Here is a 19,906-nt window from a genome sequence, read left to right on the forward strand (position 1 = left end):
GGAATCGATAGCTTCCAAATCTTAGCCAGGTCCAAAGTAAGCTGTGCTCAGTAAAAAAAAAATAATAATAATACTCGCAACAGTATACATAGTCAGATGAATAATTATGCTTTTATTATTTCCTGGCTGGCTAGCTTGCATGTGTTCTTATGGAGGTAACCAGCCTTCTCAGAGACATATGCTGAGCCCATTCTGGCCAAAGGGTATGTTATTATCACAACCTTTTTTCTTAGCTGTCAAAGGAGTGCTCCTCAGCATCTGTATTCAGAGCTGAAGCCAATTCCTACTGAAGTCCATGCAAAGATTCCCCTTGACTTCAGTGGGGTTTGGATTAGCCCTGTTACAATGTTAATATTCTCGAGTTAATTTAAGCCCAATGAAGACACAGGCCTCCTGTTTTAGTATCAGTTATAATATTTTAGATAGATATGCCCTGGGGCTAGTGTTAGTGCTTGTGATAAAAGCTTCAGAATGAAGCGTATTGGTGACACTTCAGGTGTTAGGAGGAGATGGTGGGGAACGAGATTGAAAGAGAAAGAGAGAAAAAGAAGTGTCTAGTTTGGGTACAGGACTGGGAGCTGAAAACTCCTGAGATCAAGACCCAGCTCTGACAAAGCCTCTGCTCCATCTGTGTCGTCGGACAAACTGTTTCCACATTTACCAGCTGGTGCTTGTTACCAGGGCTGTTCCAAATTTTTTTCGATGAAAAAATTGGGTTTTTGACAGAACACAGTGTGTAGAATGCGTGTAGTTCCTTGAAAATTTTTTACTTTCTTCAAAAAACCCAAACCCCAAACATTTTTAGCCGAAAACAACATTTTTGGATTTTGGTAGTTTTTGGCCAAAAATGTTTATTTATTTTGCGTTTTGTTTTGTTGTTGGTTTTTTTTGACAAAAAGTCAACATTTAACATGAGGAAAAACACCCATTTTCTGATCACCTCTATTATTAATACTATGTTGGAGATAACAATGACCAAGTTGGGGCTCATATGTCATGGGGATTTTTTGAGGATCACTATGTAATGTTTGCAAAAAGAAAAGGAGTACTTGTGGCACCTTAGAAACTAACCAATTTATTTGAGCATAAGCTTTCGTGAGCTACAGCTCACTTCATCGGATGCATTCAGTGGAAAATACAGTGAGGAGATTTATATATACACAGAACATGAAAAAATGGGTGTTTATCATGCACACTGTAAGGAGAGTGATCACTTAAGATGAGCTATTACCAACAGGAGAGTGGGGGGGGGGAAACCTTTTGTAGCGATAATCAAGGTGGGCCATTTCCAGCAGTTAACAAGAACGTCTGAGGAACAGTTGGGGGGGAGGGGGCGGAATAAACAAGAGGAAATAGTTTTACTTTGTGTAATGACTCAACCACTCCCAGTCTCTATTCAAGCCGAAGTTAATTGTATCCAATTTGCAAATTAATTCCAATTCAGCAGTCTCTCGTTGGAGTCTGTTTTTGAAGTTTTTTTGTTGAAGAATAGCCACTTTTAGGTCAGAAATTGAGTGACCAGAGAGATTGAAGTGTTCTCCGACTGGTTTATGAATGTTAAAATTCTTGACATCTGATTTGTGTCCATTTATTCTTTTATGTAGAGACTGTCCAGTTTGACCAATGTACATGGCAGAGGGGCATTGCTGACACATGATGGCATATATCACATTGGTAGATGTGCAGGTGAACGAGCCTCTGATAGTGTGGCTGATGTGATTAGGCCCTATGATGGTGTCCCCTGAATAGATATGTGGGCACAGTTGGCAAAGGGCTTTGTTGCAAGGATAGGTTCCTGGGTTAGTGGTTCTGTTGTGTGGTGTGTGGTTGCTGGTGAGTATTTGCTTCAGGTTGGGGGGCTGTCTGTAGGCAAGGACTGGCCTGTCTCCCAAGATCTGTGAGAGTGATGGGTCGTCCTTCAGGATAGGTTGTAGATCCTTGATGATGCGTTGGAGAGGTTTTAGTTGGGGGCTGAAGGTGACGGCTAGTGGCGTTCTGTTATTTTCTTTGTTGGGCCTGTCCTGTAGTAGGTGACTTCTGGGTACTCTTCTGGCTCTTTCAATCTGTTTCTTCACTTCAGCAGATTGGTGCTGTAGTTGTAAGAATGTTTGATAGAGATCTTCTAGGCGTTTGTCTCTGTCTGAGGGTTTGGAGCAAATGCAGTTGTATCGTAGAGCTTGGCTGTAGACAATGGATCGTGTGGTGTGGTCTGGGTGAAAGCTGGAGGCATGTAGGTAGGAATAGCGGTCAGTAGGTTTCCGGTATAGGGTGGGGTTTATGTGACCATCGCTTATTAACACCGTAGTGTCCAGGAAGTGGATCTCTTGTGTGGACTGGTCCAGGCTGAGGTTGATAATGGGATGGAAATTGTTGAAATCATGGTGGAATTCCTAAGGGCTTCTTTTCCATGGGTCCAGATGATGAAGATGTCATCAATATAGCGCAAGTAGAGTGGGGGCATTAGGGGACGAGAACTGAGGAAGCGTTGTTCTAAGTCAGCCATAAAAATGTTCGCATATTGTGGGGCCATGTGGGTACCCATAGCAGTGCCTCTGATTTGAAGGTATACATTGAAGACAGAAAGCACTTACTTATCTAAATGCTAATGATTTTGATACTCCTGTCTGTGTTCTGTCTTAAACCTATAGAATGGAACTAATCAAATTGAAGCAGAAGAAACTTGACAATTTGAAGCAAATGACACCAAGCCCAGAAGAAACAGCTGTGGATCAATCCGCCAAAGAGCAGCAGCTGCTAGAGCTAGGTGAAATGATGTCACGTTAAATAGCCTGTGTAGTGACAAGAACATGGAGAGAGATCACTGTGCCTTCCCTTCCTCTGCTTTCCGTTTTTGCACTGCTGTGTTCCACAGTACACAGTAAATTGCCTTTTCACAACCCCAGTGCTGCTGAAGCTGAAATTAACATTCAGCCTTCGCATCCAAAGCCAAAATAACTGGGCTCTGTCCAGGCCTTGTCTGTAGGTCTGTGGGATGAATTTAATCCCTGAAACCCACAGTTAGGCCACTGGTCTTTGATATAAACTCCCTCTGCTGCTCCTCACGATGGGGTGTCTAGGCAATGGGATTCTGGGGTATGAGATCCAGGGAATGGATCCTGCCTGCAATTCAGAGCTGCTGTGGAGAACCCCCCCAGGGCTCACAAAGAATGAAGAGGTCTACCTGTACATTGGAGCCAACCCACAGGCTCCAATGCAGTCCCACAGTGGGCCCTGCACAGTTTTGTGCATTGAGAAATGTAATTCTTTTAAGTTGTGGAGAGGGGAAAAAAGACCTGTCCATCTGTTTCACGACGTACATTTTACAACCACCTTTGCAGAGGAGGGCGGCAACAAGGAAAACAAGGACAAGAAGATATGGTGGCAACCCTGGGTGACCCACACCTCCAGTAAGTTTTCTGTGTGCGCTAAAGGTTTGTGAGCCACAACTAACTGGAAAAATGACATGTATAAGTTAGGGCAATGTAGCCTGCTAGAAACAGTGTCTTTGCACACAGTTGCTGGGATTGTACACAACAAGAACCTGCAGAAACTTTTTGTTTGGTTGGATGGTTGCGTTTTAGCCCCACACGCAAAAAAACAACAACAAACCACCCAAAAAACAAAACAAAACAAAAATACAAGCATAGGGCTTCATGTAGAAGTCAATGGGAGTTTTGCCATTAACTCTAGTGGGAGCAGGCTTATGATTCTGCTGTAAACCTAAGGCCAGATTCTGCTCTCGGCAGGAATACCTCCCCTGCTGCACACACAGCAGGCTGGCAGGAAAAAGGAAACATCATGGGTTGGGGGGGGACCCATAGAGGACAATTGTCTTTATTTAATTCGGGGTCAGCTGACAATTACATGATTTATAAAACACATTTATAATGCAACCAATCTGTTCTTCAATAGCTGTCCTAACAGTCAGCCCTATTTAGGAAGGATGCTTGCTATGTGTATCTTAGCGAAAACCGTACAATTTGTCTGCTCTGTCCCTTCCAAGCCCTCTCCTAGCCCTACATATTTCACTGCTGTTGAAATGTGGTTTTCTTTCCCAATGTCCCTATTCATAGCCTAAGGGCTGCTCTAAAGTATATTAAGCATAAAGATACTAATCAAGCAAATAAAAAATAGTAACAGCAAAAATACTCGCATGCTCCACTATGCTAATTAATATTTACTAAAACGTGTTCTGTTAAAATGGCTAGACTAGGATTTTCAAAGCCACATAGATAGGCAGCTCCTATTTAGATGTGCAACTCCTATTGATTTCAAGGGGACTTGTGCATCTAAATCCCCTGGGCAGCTTTGCAAAATCTCAGCCACATCTCTTTCTGGAACTGATTTTAGTGATTCGAGCTGGGAGCTACTACCTCTTTGAGACAGACAGTGAGGAAGAAGAGAAACAAGGGCAGACAGAAAAGAGGGGGGAAGAATCACCAAAGAAGAAAACAGCATTCCAGGTGCAGGACTTACTTATGATAATATTGAGCAGTGTTGCCTAGTGGATTGAGCACTGGACTGGGACTCAGGAGACTTGGGTTCTATTTCCAAATCTGCCTCTGGATTCCTGTGTGACCTTGAGCAAGTCACCTGATTTCCCGGTGTCTCAGTTTTGCCTTCTGTAAAATGGCAATGATGATGCTTATGTCTTTTGTAAAATGCTTTGAGACTTACGGGTGAAAAGAGTGAGGTATTATTATTAATTTATTATTAATCATTAATTATGATTATTTTACAAGGTTACCTTTTTTCAAAAAAATCCCAAGAGATTTACTGCAAACTACCAAAATATTTTCCTAATGTTGCTCTTCCATGGAAGCAATTGCTGTTGTTACTAGGGGGGTGTTAGGTGTCTGTAAAGGAAAGTGGAAGGCGTCAATGAATTCCCAGTGAGAGGGAAAGTGGTCTGTAGACCCATGAATGGGAGAGGAGCAAAGGGATTCATCTGAATGGAAGTGGGAACGGGGGACACACCACATATTTGATCCACTCTATTAAAAAGTTTGTGAAGCCCCGGCATACCGGAGTACGTCAAACAAAACACAGCTTAGGCTTGATCAGCCGGATGGAAGCACCAGGCTTCTCACCAAAGACTAATGGGGTTTCTCCATGCAGCTTGCATATGAAGCCTGGATGTCCAGCTCTAAATCAGCTCTAACAACAAGAAAACAAGATGAAACCAGAGAGCAGAGGAAGAAAGAGGAGGAGGAGCAACTGCGACTGGCAGGTAATGGGAAGAATGCACAGACACCTGCGCACAGGGGCTGCTTGGCCAAATTAGACAAAAAAAGAACTGTTTGAATGAGAGAGGCTGTAATTCCTACAGGAAGAATCACTAATAGAACATTAAGGGTAGTCATTTACATGTGGCCAGGTCAGGAAACGCTGACACCAGCTTTAATTACCATCCATATCGCCTGCCCGCAGCACATCCCACATGCTGGATGAAGACTTCCCTTTTCCATACCATAATGCCCTTAACTCTGCCCCACATACATGTGCATTTCAATACAGTGTCTTGTTATCTGATTACGTAACCTGCAGCTGGATTCATAACCCCATTGATTTCACTGGGCATTGGGCTGGGCTCATAATTCCTGAATAGCTGGAAAGATGTCAAGGCAAAGTTTCTCTCCTCTATAGCTCTGTTTATGTTCCTATATGATACAGGAGAGGTGAAGTTGGAATTTCATGAAGAGAAAGGGGAGATATCAGTCACTGAAGAGAACCTAGATGAGCCAGGTGAGTAGCTCCATATTGTATCAGCAAACCAGAAGCCCTTGCTCAGATGACTTCATAGACTCATAGACTTTAAGACCATAAGGGACCATCATGATCTAGTCTGATCTCCTGCATTCCAGGCCACAGAACCTCACCCACCTACTCCTGTAATAGATCCAAAGCCTCTGGCTGAGTTACTGACGTCTCAAGATTTGAAGACTTCAGGTTACAGTGAATCTACCATTTACTCTAGTTCAAACCAGCAAGTGACCTGAACCCACATTGCAGAGGAAGGCAAAAAACAACCCAGGGTCTCTGCCAGTCTGACCTGTGGGAAAATTCCTTCCCATCTCCACAAATGGCAATCAATTAGACCCTGAACATGTGGGCGAGACCCAGCAGCCAGAAACCTGTGAAAGAATTCTCTGTAGTAACTCAGAGCCCTCTCCATCCAGTGTCCCATCTCCAACTGTTGGAGATATTTACTACTAGCAGATGTAGATGGGCCATATGCCATTGTAGGCAATCTCATCATATCATCTCCTCCATACATTTATCATGCTCAGTTTATTTCCCCCATTACTCCCTTTGGAAGGCTGATCCAGAACTTCATTCCTCTGATGGTTAGAAACCTTTATTTAATTTCAAGTCTAAACTTATGGATGGCCAGTTTATATCCATTTGTTCTTGTGCCAACATTGGCCCTTAACTTAAATAACTCCTCTCCGTCCCTGGTGTTTATCCCTCTGCTGTATTCATAGAGAATAATCATGTCTCCTGTCAGCCTTCATTTTGTTAGTCTAATCAAGCCAAGCTCCTTAAGGAGGGGTTGCAAGTGCTTTGGAGGATAGGATTATAATTCAAAATTATGTGAACAAACTAGAGAAATGGTCTGAAGTAAATAGGATGAAATTAAATAAGGACAAATGCAAAGTACTCCATTTATGAAGGAACAATCAGTTGCACACATACAAAATGGGAAATGGCTGCCTAGGAAGGAGTACTGCGGAAAGAGATCTGGGGGGTCCTAGTGGACCGCAAGCTATGAGTCAACAGTGTAACACTGTTGGAAAAAAAGGAAACATCATTCTGGGATGTATTAGTAGGAGTCTTGTAAGCAAGACACAAGAAGTAATTCTTCCGCTCTACTCTGCGCTGATTAGGCCTCAACTGGAGTATTGTGTCCAGTTCTGGGCGCCACATTTCAGGAAAGATGTGCACAAATTGGAGAGAGTCCAGAAAAGAGCAACAAAAATGATTAAAGGTCTAGAAAACATGACCTATGAGGGAAGATTGGAAAAATTGGGTTTGTTTAGTCTGGAGAAGAGAAGACTGAGAGGGAACATGATGACAGTTTTCAAGTACATAAATGTTGTTACAAGGAGGGAGAAAAATTGTTCTTCTCAACCTCTGAGGATAGGACAAGAAGTAATGGGTGTAAATTGCAGGAAGGGAGGTTTAGGTTGGACATTAGGAAAAAATTCCTAACTGTCAGGGTGGTTAAGCACTGGAATAAATTGCTTAGGGAGGTTATGGAATTTTCATCATTGGATATTTTTAAGAGCAGGTTAGAAAAACACCTGCCAGGGATGGTCTAGATAATACTTAATCCTGCCATGAGTGCAGGGGACGGGACTAGATGACCTCTCGAGGTCCCTTCCAGTCCTATGATTCTAAGTCCTCTCTTGTAAAATAGGTTCTCCGCTCCTCTGATCATCCTAGTAGCTCTTCTCCGTACCTGTTCCAGTTTGAATTCATCTTTCTTAAACATAGGAAACCAGAATGCCACACAGTATTCCAGATGAGGTCTCATCAGTGCTTTGTATCATGGTACTAACACTTCCCTATCTCTAGTGGAAATACCTTGCCTGATGCATCCTACGATTGCATTAGCGTTTTCATGGCCACATCATATTGATGGCTCATAGTCATCCTGTGATCAACCAATACACCCAGGTCTTTCTCCGCCTCTGTCACTTCCAGCTGATATGTCCCAATTTTATAGGGATTAACAAGAATTTTTCTTAAATGCATGACCTGGCACTTTACACTATTAAATTTCATCCCATTTCTATTACTCCTGTTTTCAAGGTCATTCAAATCTTAATGTATGATATTCTGGTCCACCTCCGTATGGGCAATACCCACTTCAGTAAGATGGATCAGGATTGGATGGGAATAAAGATAACCTAAACTGACCTTTGAAATCCTTTATCACTGTGTCTCAGCCAATGCTGAGGAACTGGTTGAAATAGAATAGTGCATAGAACCATTTCCTGTTTGTAACTGTATATGTTTTTTCCCCTTTTGACAGAAAGTATAATTGAAAGGATAATCAATACAGTCAAGTTTACTTGGGTCTTTGTTCAGGCATTGCTAGATGATACTACAGAGGCACTGAACTCTCTATGTAAAAATAACCTGGACATAGCAAATGTGCTGAGAATTGAAAGGTGCATGCTATGGCGAGAAATTAATAAGGTAAGATCACTGTCATTTTACACAATGTCCTGGGTTTTTTTGTTTATGTAACAGGATGTCTGACTATATTCAACTGTAACAAGCCAGAAATTCTGGGCTCTGTCCTGAAATCTTTATATACGCAAAATTCTCATTGAGCTAGATATGCATAAAAATGCCCCACTGAGCACAAGCTCATTGATAGAGGTGTCTTGAAAAGAGAAAAGTCACATAAAATTTTCATTGGTCACTTCAATTCCAGTCCAAGACTCCATTTCAAGTCACTTTTAATTTTCTTTTTCATTTTCAAAATATGATGTCCAGGTTTTTTATTGAAGTTTTCCAACCAGTTTCTCTGATTATTTATGCATTACAATAGCAACTAGGAATATGGTTTATTCATGTTCATTTGTGGACCAATCTTTCTGCATTAGGTCATGTTCTGAAACCCATTGTTACTCCCCTTAAAGAGACTTGATGTCAATATAAATTCTGAGCGCTGCTTACATCACTGAACAAAAGTATTCCAGGTGCCTGAAAGACTGACTTGCAAGGAAAGATTAAAAGAGCTAATATTTAGAGCTGGTTGAACAATTTTCATTGAAACTATTTGCTAATGAAAAATGGCTTTTTGATTAAATGGGAACTTTCATGAAAAAAAATCCTGTTATTGTAAAAAAAAAAAATTGGGGTTTTCTTTTAAAAAATAAAACGGAGTGTTTTTTAGTTTTCAGCAACAACAAATTGAAAAAAATTGTTTACATTTTTTGTTTTTTCAACAAGAACCAGGAAAATTTTAAGAAAAGTTTTGGTGAAACTGAAAATCATTTGTCTTCATTTAAATTTTTCATGGAGAAAATCTCCAATAATTTAATAAGAACATAGGAACTGGTGTATTGCAGTGGTTCTCTAACTGTGGGTTGGGACCCCAAAGTGGGTTGCAACCCCGTTTTAATGGGGTCGCCAGAGTTGAAGCCTGAGCCCAACCACCTGGGGTCAAAGCCTGAGGGCTTCTGCCCTGGGTGGTGGGGCTCAGGTTAAGACCCCCCCCAGCCTGGGGCTGAAGCCCTTGGGCTTCGGCCCCCCCCACACCCAGGGCCGTGGGGCTTAGGCTTTGGCCTGCCCTGCCCAGGGCAGTGGGGCTTGGGCAGGTTCAGGCTTTGGTCCACTCTTCTGGGGTCATGTAGTAATTTTTGTTGTCAGAAGGGGGTCGCGGTGAAAAGAAGTTTGAGAACCCCTGGTGTACTGAATCAGAACCAAGGTGCAGTTAGTCCAGTGTCCATGACAGTTAGTCCAGTGAAAGTGGCCAGCACCAGATTCTTCAGAAGAAGATGTAAGAAACTCCACAGTAGGGAGAAAGGGGTCTCCTCTTGGTCTCTAATAGAGATTGGCTTAAATCACAAAACATGAGGTTTAATATTCCTTTCAAAATTTGTGCTATTATTAATTTATGATAACACTGGATATTCTTGAGATCCAAATAAATGTCCATTCCCACAGGTTTCTACTAACTATGTTTAGTTGACTAAGAGCTGTCATGCTTATATTCTGAAGGGCATTAACAGCAAGGAAGGGAACATCTTATTTAGTGTGGGACACAAGGATATAAAATGAGCACCAGCCATCAGTTTTAAAGATGGGAATTCCCCATGGGAAGTAGGGGTCTCAAAGGGTAATATGGGATTACAATCGCTTCCATTGACAGAAACGAGGACAGCATTTTTCCCATCTGACTGATTTTGTATTCATTTTTTAAGGGAAAAGAGGCCTCGCCAGACACAATTCTCCAATATTACAACATGAAGAAGACTCAGCAAGTGCAAGCAAATCCTTATGGAGGAAATAAAATGAAAGGCACATGGGAGGATCAGCGTGAAGACACATTAGAGTGCCAGCAGATACCCAGCGGGGGAACCCAGCTACCTCATGAGAGCAGTGCATCCAGGTGAATAGACCATGGAACATTATCCTTGTCAGAACTTCTCATAAGAGCTGGTCAAACCTATAGTGAGGTAATGTGCAGCTAGGCAATATTTGCTGGATTTGTTACAAACCTAAGGTGTTTATCTGCTCCCCCAACCCCAGCCATAGTATCTGAGCAGCTAACAATATTTTAATGTATGTATCCTCACAACTCCCTGGAAGGTGCTGTTATCCGCATTCTACAGCTGGGAACTGAGGCACAGGGAGGCTACATGACGTGCCAAAGGTCACACAGGAAGTCTATGGTGGAGCAGGGACTTGAAGCCAGGTTTCCTAAACCCTAGGCTAGTGCTCTGATCACTGAGCCATCCTTCCTCTCAAGCCTCCAAGCCTGGGTTGTGGAGTGAACCTGGTCCCAGTTCAGAGTGAGTCTGGAATAACTGATGGTTTGAATGGAAGCTGGGTGAAGCTTGGCAGCTCTGCTTTGCTTCACTTTGAGATTTTTAAATTCATTTGAGCTCAAAGCAAAAACTGTGGCATGAAGCAGGAGTAATCCCAAGGGAGGGGTATCAGTGTCATCAGTTAGCCACACCTGGAGTCAGCCAATGAATGGTTACAGTGAGATGAGGTGGCATCCAGCAAAATTCAGAACTGATAGGTAAGGTCCCAGGAAGAAAATCTAAGGGAAAAAAGGAGTTCAGGAGAACTGGTGGTTTCTCAAGGAGACAATATGAAAGACACAACTGCAAGCTATCCTGATGCAAAGGAAAGACAGGAAGAATAGTAAGAGGCCAATATGGCTCCATCAGGAGCTCTTTAATGACCGGAAAATCAAAAAGAAATCCTAAAAAAAAGTGGAATCATGGACAAATTTCTAAGGAGGAGTACAAATGAATAGCACAAGCATGTAAGGGCAAAATCAGAACAGGTAAGGCACACAATGAGTTACACCTAGCAAGGGACATAAAAGGCAGTAAGAAGAGGTTCTTCAAATACATTAGAAGCAAGAGAAAGATGAAGGAAAGTCTGCTTAGCAGGAAAGGAGGGCTAATAACTGATGACATAAAAAGAAAGCTGACATGTTTAATGCCTAGTGGGTCACACATTGAATATAAATTAACAATATGATGCAGCTGCGAAAAAGACGAATATCATTGAGGGATGTTTTAGCAGGAGTATCATATGTAAGACACGGTAGGTATTTGTCCTGCTCTACTCAGCACTGGTAAAGTCTCAGCTGGAAAGCTGTGTCTAATTCTGGGTGCCACACTTTAGGAAAGATGGGAACAAATTGGAGAGAATCTAGAGGAAAGCAACAAAAATGATGAAACGTTTAGAAAACCTGACTTATGAGGGATGGTTAAAAAAAAACTGGGCATGTTTAGTCTTGAGAAAAGACGACCAAGTAAGGACCTGATAACAGTCTTCAAATGTGTTAAGGGCGGTTATAAAAAGGATGGTGATCAATTGTTCTCCATGTCCACTGAAAGTGGGACAAGAAGTAATGGGCTTAATCTGCAGCAAAGGAAATTTAGGTTAGATGTTAGGAAAAACTTTTGAACTATAAAAGGTAGGTAAGCTCTGAAATAGGCTTCCAGGGGAGGTTGCGGAATACATATTAGTGGAGGTTTTTCAGAACACGTTGGACAAACACCTGTCAGGGATAGTCTAGGTTTACGTGGTCCTGCTACAGAGCAGGGGGCTGGATGTGGTGACTTCTTGAATCCCTTCCAGCCTTACATTTCTATGGTTTATGATTCTATGAAAAATAGCCCCTAGGGCAGTGGTTCTCAAATTTTTGTACTGGTGATCCCTTTCACACAGCAAGCCTGTGAGTGCGACCCTCCTAATAAATTAAAAACACTTTTTTATATATGTAACACCATTATAAATACTGGAGGTAAAGCGGGGTTTGGGGTGGAGGCTGACAGCTCGTGACCCCCAGGTAATAACCTCATGACCCCCTAAGGGGTCCTGACCCCCAGTTTGAGAACCCCTGCTCTAGGGAGTGGCTACAGGGAGGTCAGTTAGCAACAGCTAAACTCGGGGGAATGATTGCAGCGGAATTAGCTGGCATGCAGCTGGAGTAACCCATGTGTAATATTGCAGAGAGATCAATTAGCATGCAGCTCATACAATGACTGCCGTGAGGCCAGTTAGCCTGCAACTAGTGTGATGCAACATGAAATACTTTGAGTACTTTAAAAGAACAAGCTTGTATGGAAATAACGTTAAATTCTGTGTGAATCCTTTGTAATCACTGTCACCATGACCTTAGATGTTAAAATTCTTAGCTGGATTCTGAATTTATGGTGAGTGAGCCCCTTCTCCCTTTGGCATGAGACAGGAGGTTTCATATTAGTACAATTATTTCAATGTCAATTAAGAAACTTAACTTATGATTTTCAGTGATTTTTTTTAAATAAAGAAACTCATTCTGGATCTAGGACACCTGATGAAGTTGCTGAGGAAATTAATGGAGATGAGGCAGGACAGAAGGTGGAAGATGAAGACAGCGTCAAAGAAGCTGCCCCAGAAATGACCACTCCTCTTCCTTCCTCTGAAACAAAAGATTATGCTGTTTCCCCATCAGCTGAGAGGAGCAAAGAAGCAGGCAGGCCATTAAATGAAGTTCCTGTTATCATGACTGCCAGTGAGCTGCTTCTGAACAGGCAAGAAAGACCTAAAGTCAAACCCAGCTGCAGAGATACCCACAATGTGTTCATGGAATGATGATGTGCCTTAAACAGCATGGCGCCATTTGATTGTTTCTAGTTTTTTCACTTGCACAAGCTGACATGGGACATTGTGTTTGATGTCAGACTAAAAAGAGACTTTATGGGGCAGATGCTCAGCTGGCGTAAGTCAGTGTAGCTCCATCCATAGTAAAGCTATGTCAGTTTTCACCAGCTGGGGGATATGGAATTATGGATTATATTCTCCACCCATGAGACTAAAACTACTACATGGTCGAACTGGTCAAAAATTTTCACATTAAAAGTCCCCCCCCCCGCAGCTTTTTTTTTTCCAAAATGAAACTTTTCATAACAAGTTGTTGAAATTCTCATTTTTTGCAAATTTTTCCATATGATTTTTACTGAAATTTTTACCAAAATAGATTTTGTTGCTTACCACAAACAGTTACTGATTGAAAATGGTGGTTGTGGTAAATGAAAAAATATTTAAAAAACAAATTAAAATTTCAGTAAAAAAAAACCCAAAAACCCACCCCCACAGAACATTTTAGGCCCAGTTTGAACCCTGTGAGATGGAAACAAGTCAGAAATTTCAAAAATGTCACTAAGGTGTTTTTTTGTTGTTGTTTTGTGTCCCCTCCTCCCCCCTCTTCTCCCCCCCCCCGCCCCCCGACCAGCTCTACTATTAGGGATAGATTTAAAGAGCTGTGCCCATGCAGCAGAGGCATTTGTGTTCATAGGAGCACTATGGTCGTTATGCACTAATGCTACTGAATTGGTGAATTAAGGGCTAAGGTCAACAAAAATGGAGGGTGCTCAGCAGCACCTCCAAGAGTTGCTTTGTACTTGGAGGTTTAAATGTGCAAACACACCCATGTTTTGTGGGGGCCACTGAGCAGGTGCTGTTCAGAATGAGGGTGGGGGACTATGAGTGTACGTGAGTTAGGTCAGTGACAGCTTTCACAGAAGATTTGGTTGACAAAGTATCACAGCTTTAGTCATGCAGTTCTGAAGAGATGATATTATGCCATACATCTGGTCTCATATATATATATATATAATCTTCTGTATTCAAAATACTAGCTTGTAGCCTTGCACCAATTTTGTGAGGAAATATAATTAATCTATTTTTATATATATTTTTTTGTTCTGTGATTCAGGATGATTCATGACAATGAACTGGAGCAGTCAGACAAGTTTTATCAGAGTCTGCCTCGATCCCTGAAGTTGGGCTTTGCTTTGTACAATGCGATGGTGTCCAAGTCAGAAATGCTCTGCTATTTTGTCATCATTCTCAACCACATGGTCTCTGCTTCTGTCCTCACTTTGGTTCTGCCCATCCTTATATTCCTGTGGGCCATGTTATCCATTCCAAGACCTACTAAATTCTTCTGGATGATGGCTATCATTTATACAGAGGTATGCAACAGCCAGAAAATTGCCTTGCTGCAGACATAAGTGTCTCTCTGCAAACAAGTACTATTCTTTTTCTTTACATTAAAGAGCAATAAACTTCTGTTAGAATGGATGTTAATGGGGTAGACTAAATGGCAGACGTGACTAAAGGATTCTGGTAGGTCTGAAGGTAGTTCATGAACCGCAGGTAATTTGCTGAACATAAAACCAGAAATAAAGAAAATTAGAGAACATCTATATGGGATGAAACACCACTGGATCCCAAAGCAAGGCTGGCTCTTCAGGATCGCAAGCCAGCAAAAATGCTGTCTGGAGTCTTTCCCTGTATTTGGAAGATCTACAAACTCTTCTGAGTTTAAGGCTAGCTGTTGCCCTGCCAGGCCATGTCTTCCAACTAACTTTGTCTTTTTTTTTCCTCTCTAGGTAACAGTAGTCGTCAAATATTTTGCTCAGTTTGGATTCTTTCCCTGGACCACTAAGTTATACTGTGGCATCAATGCAGAAGAGCCATTTGTTCTGCCAAACATTGTTGGGATTGAGAAGAAGGATGGCTATGTGCATTTTGATCTTGTGCAGCTGCTGGCTTTGTTCTTTCACAGGTCTGTCTTGAAGGTAACTTGTTCTTGAAGAGAAGGAGAAGAAATGGCTAATTTCTTAGAGCTCTGCTGAATGTTGGCAGAGAAAAACTGAAACTCTGCTAAACTTGCCTGGTCTTCATTTCTGTTATAAATTCAAAACTCATCCCATCCTTTGGGGGCAGGGACTCAGACTCCAAACCCAGGTTTGGATTTAAACTTAGCATTTGGCCCTCAACTCCAATGGTCTGAACAAAATCCCAGATATGAACACTTATGGGCCTAATTCTTTACAAATAAATGCCATTTGCTTTAATGTGAGATACTCACATGCTGTGATGGGAGATTAGAGTCCTTGGGGTGAAATCCTAGCCCTGCTGAAGCAATAAGAGGTTTGCCCCTGGATTTTAAAGGCTTTGAAGTGTGGATCCAAAACTGGGGACTTGTGCCCATTCCCTACCCACCGTGAAACCAACCGTTCATCTCAAGTGTTGCCTCCCCCTGTTTCTCTCTCCCCCATTCTGTGTCTTTCCGTCTCCGCCTGCAGAGGGATTCATGGTTACTGTGAATGAAAGATGGTGTGCTGAGGACACAGTGTATCAAACTGTATTAATCATTCTTTAAATGTTCCCATTAGCGCCATGGACTCTGGGATTCCAACGGTGTCAATGTGTCTGATTCCAAGAAAAGGAGATTTTCTAGGAGGCAAAAGAACCAGGAGTCCAGAGGTGGCCTGCAGGAAGAGGAGCCTGGATTGGGGGCATGGCACCTTTTCAGACATCACAATCCCTCAGGGAGTGTCTTCAGAGGAAGGAAGACAGCCTCCGTTAACAGAGGTAGTGGGGGCCACACTGAGCTATTTTTAGACACTAAGGGGGCTTTCATTTTAAAATTCAGGTGGAGAAAATACTATAAGAGCCAAATTTTCAGTTGTTCAGCTTCCTTTCTCTGGATGCACCTGAAAATAGGGAGATTGTGCCTTAGGCGGTTGTAGTCTCTACCCCCCCATACTAGAGTATTACTGTGATTTTTTTCCCTAATGTGCCCAGTAGCATGGTATATAAGTGCCAAATAATTCCTTCTGAGTAACTTAGTGTATTTGCTAGCCCAAGAAACTATATTCATAGGACATTCTCAAACACTGATTTCTTGAGAGATAACCCTACTGGCTGAATTACTGCCTTATTGGAACATCTAAGGTTAAACAGAATTGTAAACCTTTGTGACAAAATTAGGACCTGGCTGTTAAGAAAAGAACGGCCCTTAGACAAACCTGTGATTTGTCTTCCCTTTGGTAGGCAAGACTCAGAAGAATGAAGCCAGGAAGAAATGGAGGCTTTTTAGAAAGAGTCCCATCAGCAAGAAGAAACTTCTTAAGGAAAAGATGAAACAACTGATATTGAAAGCAAAGAAGCTGGTGATTAAAATGTAATTGGGGTATTATTTGTAACATCTCTTACGAAAATGAGACATTGTTGCACTTCAGTTCAGTAGAGTAATTATAATTCCAGTTTTTATGGGTCTTCTATGGAAGATGTGCACTAGATACATTCATCTGATCGTTCTGAGGATGCATTGTTACAATTTCCATTGAACTAGATTATACCTGTTTTTACCCCTAGTGTCCTTCAAATCTATCGACCTATCAGGCAGTTCTTCTACGACATTATTCATCCGGAGTACAGCCCCGTCTGTGATGTCTATGCACTGATGTTCCTGGTTGACGTGATCAATTTTATAATTGTTATCTTTGGATACTGGGCTTTTGGCGTAAGCACAAATGCACTTTCTTTATATAGACTGCAAAGCAAATAGCTTGATTATTAACTTGGTGACTGTGGTATGTAGTCAGCAGTCTCTACCATGACTGCATACTCCAGGATTTAGGGAGACACGAGAGGCACAGGCTAAGTTAATCAGTCTGGGAGCCAGGAGGAACCACAGTGTCCTGTGTGTGTGTGAATAAAGAACACACTTTGTATTCACGACAGTTGATTCCTCTCTCTTCTCTACCACCAGGGACATGATGGAAATTTCCCCTGAATTACAGCCACTCTTTTTTGTTTGTTTTTGATTCAACCTTAAATTCTCTTGAGCAAGGAGTCTCCATAGACTAGAGAAGAGACTATCTACAAAAGACAGGCTAACTGATACAGATAACACAGTGACTAATGATGAGGGAGAGGCTCAACAGCAGACACTGGGCAGGGAGTACCATTGTTTCCCAAAGAAAGCAAATGTTTCACTTTGTTCGATCATGAATTCTGTTTGTTCCGTTCCCCGCCCCCGCTTCTCTAGACTTTGTTTTATTTATTTTATAGAGAGTAGATCACCTCAGTGCAGATATTTTAGATGGAAATCTAATCAAAAGAAAGGAGAAAGGGAGGGTTACCTAGGGCCTTGATCCTGTGAGGTACTGAAACCCTTCTGCAAGGTGAAGAACACCATAGACATTAATGGGAGCCGAGGGCAGCCTCTTTCAGGAGAGGGTCCTCCTGCACAGAGAGCCTGTTTCATTTCCAGAAGGGCTATAACACCAAACCGATGGCAAAGTGACAATGCAGTGTAGGCTTCTGGAACAGAAGCACAACCCAGTCAGTGAGTGCTATGCTTATACTCTCAGCATTGCTGCTTGCACATTGTGCTTGGCTGCCCTAGCACTTGGTTGTGCTTTCCACGTCTGGATGTTGTTGTTATGTCTCAAAGGAATCTGATTCTGCTTCCAAGTGGGGGAACGATCAGTGATAACAACAGATGAGTCTATTAAGATCCTTAAAGGCTTGGTTTCATGCAAAATAGTCCTAGTTATAAAAACTTAGGGAGGAGAAAGAGAAAGCAAGGGATGGAGATGGATCCAAACCACAGCTCTGAAGCCCTGATATTTTTATAATGGGTCTAGTTAAAACTCCATATCTGAACCCTCCCAAGCATGAGTGGGTATTTGAAATCTGGATCTGAATATTTCCAAAACACAGGGTGTTTGATTTTGGCAGGTTCAAGCTACAAACATGGACCTGGCTCTGGATGTAGGGTAGATGCCCATTGCTCTATAACACAAAGGAATAGAATTATTTAAAAACCAGTTGTTCTTCAGACTCCTCCATGGGGCATCAGCAGCGGCTCACTGTCATTTTATCTGTGTCTTTATTTAAGATGCTTCTACTTAGTGCCTGCAGAGTAGAGATTTGCTTGTAGAGAGGAGGGATTAGAGCTTTGCCTTTCCAACCCTTACAGAAAATGCAGCACTTACTTACAGCTGTAAGCCCCCTTACACTCAGGGGAAATACTTGCCTGAATAAGGACTACTCACATAAGTAAAGGTCTGGAGTTTCCCACTATCCGATGGGTTATATAAAATCATTGGATAAATCCTGAGTGGTATTGCTTTGTAACTAGATTTTCCCCTTATTTGTTATGATTAATTTCAGAAACACTCAGCAGCTGCTGACATAACTGAATCCCTGTCGGAAGACCAGGTCCCTGAAGCCTTCCTGGTGATGCTTCTGATTCAGTTTGGCACCATGATAGTGGACCGGGCCATTTACTTGAGGAAGACTATGTTTGGGAAGTGTGTATTCCAGGTTGTCCTTGTCTTTGGCATTCACTTCTGGATGTTCTTCATCTTGCCAGGTGTTACCGAAAGGTACAACTGTGGCCAGTGTCACATGAAAATCTCTCTCTCTCTCGTGAGCAGGACTTGCTTTCAATGGGAAAACAGACAGTAGCCTTGGTGGCTTTGAAGTCTGACATTTCTGCATGCTTTCAGCAGTGATTTAATTTGTGCTGTTGGCACTTATGCTGGGATGGGTGGGTTTGGAAATGGATAGATGGACAACTTAATTTCCTGCCACAGTCTTCACGTTGAAAGTGCGGCACGCTTTGGGTAAAGAGAACAAAAGAGAGTGCAATTATGTGTGCAAAATGCTACTGCGTTGCACACCTACTTTATTTGAGCAAATAGCCAGGTATGTGGTTCGGTTCGTATGCAAGCTCAGTTATGTCTGTGCATCTGACTCTTTGAAAATGAGATCTCAGGAGAAAGGAGACATCTGCAGACTTATGAAGTATGGCAAGGGGAAAAAACCCTGGAAGAAATAGTCTCCCAACTTTAGACATATCCTACTTTGAAACTGCTCACTATTGGTCAACACCCTCCTTTCATGGATGGACATTTATTATTCAAGCTGCAGGGAAAAGAAGCTCCATTTAACAAGACCCATGGCCTCAAGTGATGACATATGGCCACTCACTTTACATCTCATTTTCACTAGGTTCCAATCGAGTCTGAGGAGGTTATATTAACATGAAGGTCAAACTAGTGATTGAGAAACTGTCACATTAAAAAAAAATGTAAGGACTTTCGGTGACCAAAATAGTGTAATGAAATCTCTGTTTTATTCACTTACAGGAGATTTAACAGAAACCATGTGGCTCAGCTTTGGTACTTGGTCAAATGTGTTTATTTTGGCCTGTCCGCGTATCAGATCAAATGTGGTTATCCGAATCGGGTCCTAGGCAACTTTCTGACAAAGAGTTACAATTTCGTAAACCTTTTCCTATTCCAAGGGTAAGCAGAGAGGCGATGTTCAGCTTTTATAATAGAGGCTAAAAACCTGCGGGCCAAGTCCTAGTCTCATTAAAGCCAATGGTACAATCCTCACTCAAGTCAGTGGGACCAGCATTTAGCTCTATGAATGTTGACTGTTCTTTCTAGGGGTATGTGTGATTTATGGCAAGTATATCAGAAATCAAGCTCAAGCCTTAAGTTTGCACTTTAGAGGAAAGGAGAGCAGGGTCTAAATGCCATAATTTGACTCTTGAATCCAACCCACATTTCTTGTTGCTGTAGCCGAGCTTTTCCCCTAACCTGATTGCTACTTTTCTACATAATCGCTCAATAAACTTCTCGGACAAATCCTCTCACTTCCTGGCAGTCTCCCCTTAGCTAGATCGTTTCTGATTGCCTAGAATAGCTGCTTATTCCTCCAGCATGGGTCTCTGGAATGTATATGCTGTGATCCAGTGTCAAGAGGCAAGGAAATATTAGCAGAATTCAATGTAAATATTGTGTAAATCATCCTGAAATAGCATGGTTGTGAGATGAACCTAACT

At 42.0% G+C, this 19,906-nt stretch overlaps 1 protein-coding gene across 1 annotated transcript in view; it reads left to right on the forward strand.

Moving 5' to 3' along the window:
• The window catches only part of LOC141997650 (piezo-type mechanosensitive ion channel component 2-like), a 57,431-nt gene that overhangs the window by 28,666 nt on the left and 8,859 nt on the right, over window positions 1-19,906 (forward strand). The window contains exons 23-37 of the mRNA XM_074970075.1: window positions 2,649-2,764; window positions 3,339-3,407; window positions 4,351-4,463; window positions 5,119-5,230; window positions 5,674-5,745; window positions 8,039-8,205; window positions 9,942-10,129; window positions 12,555-12,779; window positions 13,964-14,222; window positions 14,643-14,831; window positions 15,432-15,630; window positions 16,093-16,222; window positions 16,417-16,564; window positions 18,223-18,437; window positions 19,203-19,361. Coding sequence (XP_074826176.1) covers window positions 2,649-2,764; window positions 3,339-3,407; window positions 4,351-4,463; window positions 5,119-5,230; window positions 5,674-5,745; window positions 8,039-8,205; window positions 9,942-10,129; window positions 12,555-12,779; window positions 13,964-14,222; window positions 14,643-14,831; window positions 15,432-15,630; window positions 16,093-16,222; window positions 16,417-16,564; window positions 18,223-18,437; window positions 19,203-19,361 — 2,361 coding nt within the window. The remainder of the gene's footprint in view (window positions 1-2,648; window positions 2,765-3,338; window positions 3,408-4,350; window positions 4,464-5,118; window positions 5,231-5,673; window positions 5,746-8,038; window positions 8,206-9,941; window positions 10,130-12,554; window positions 12,780-13,963; window positions 14,223-14,642; window positions 14,832-15,431; window positions 15,631-16,092; window positions 16,223-16,416; window positions 16,565-18,222; window positions 18,438-19,202; window positions 19,362-19,906) is intronic.

Source organism: Natator depressus, chromosome 13 (genome assembly GCF_965152275.1).
Source record: "Natator depressus isolate rNatDep1 chromosome 13, rNatDep2.hap1, whole genome shotgun sequence".
NCBI classification, from domain to species: Eukaryota; Metazoa; Chordata; order Testudines; family Cheloniidae; genus Natator; species Natator depressus.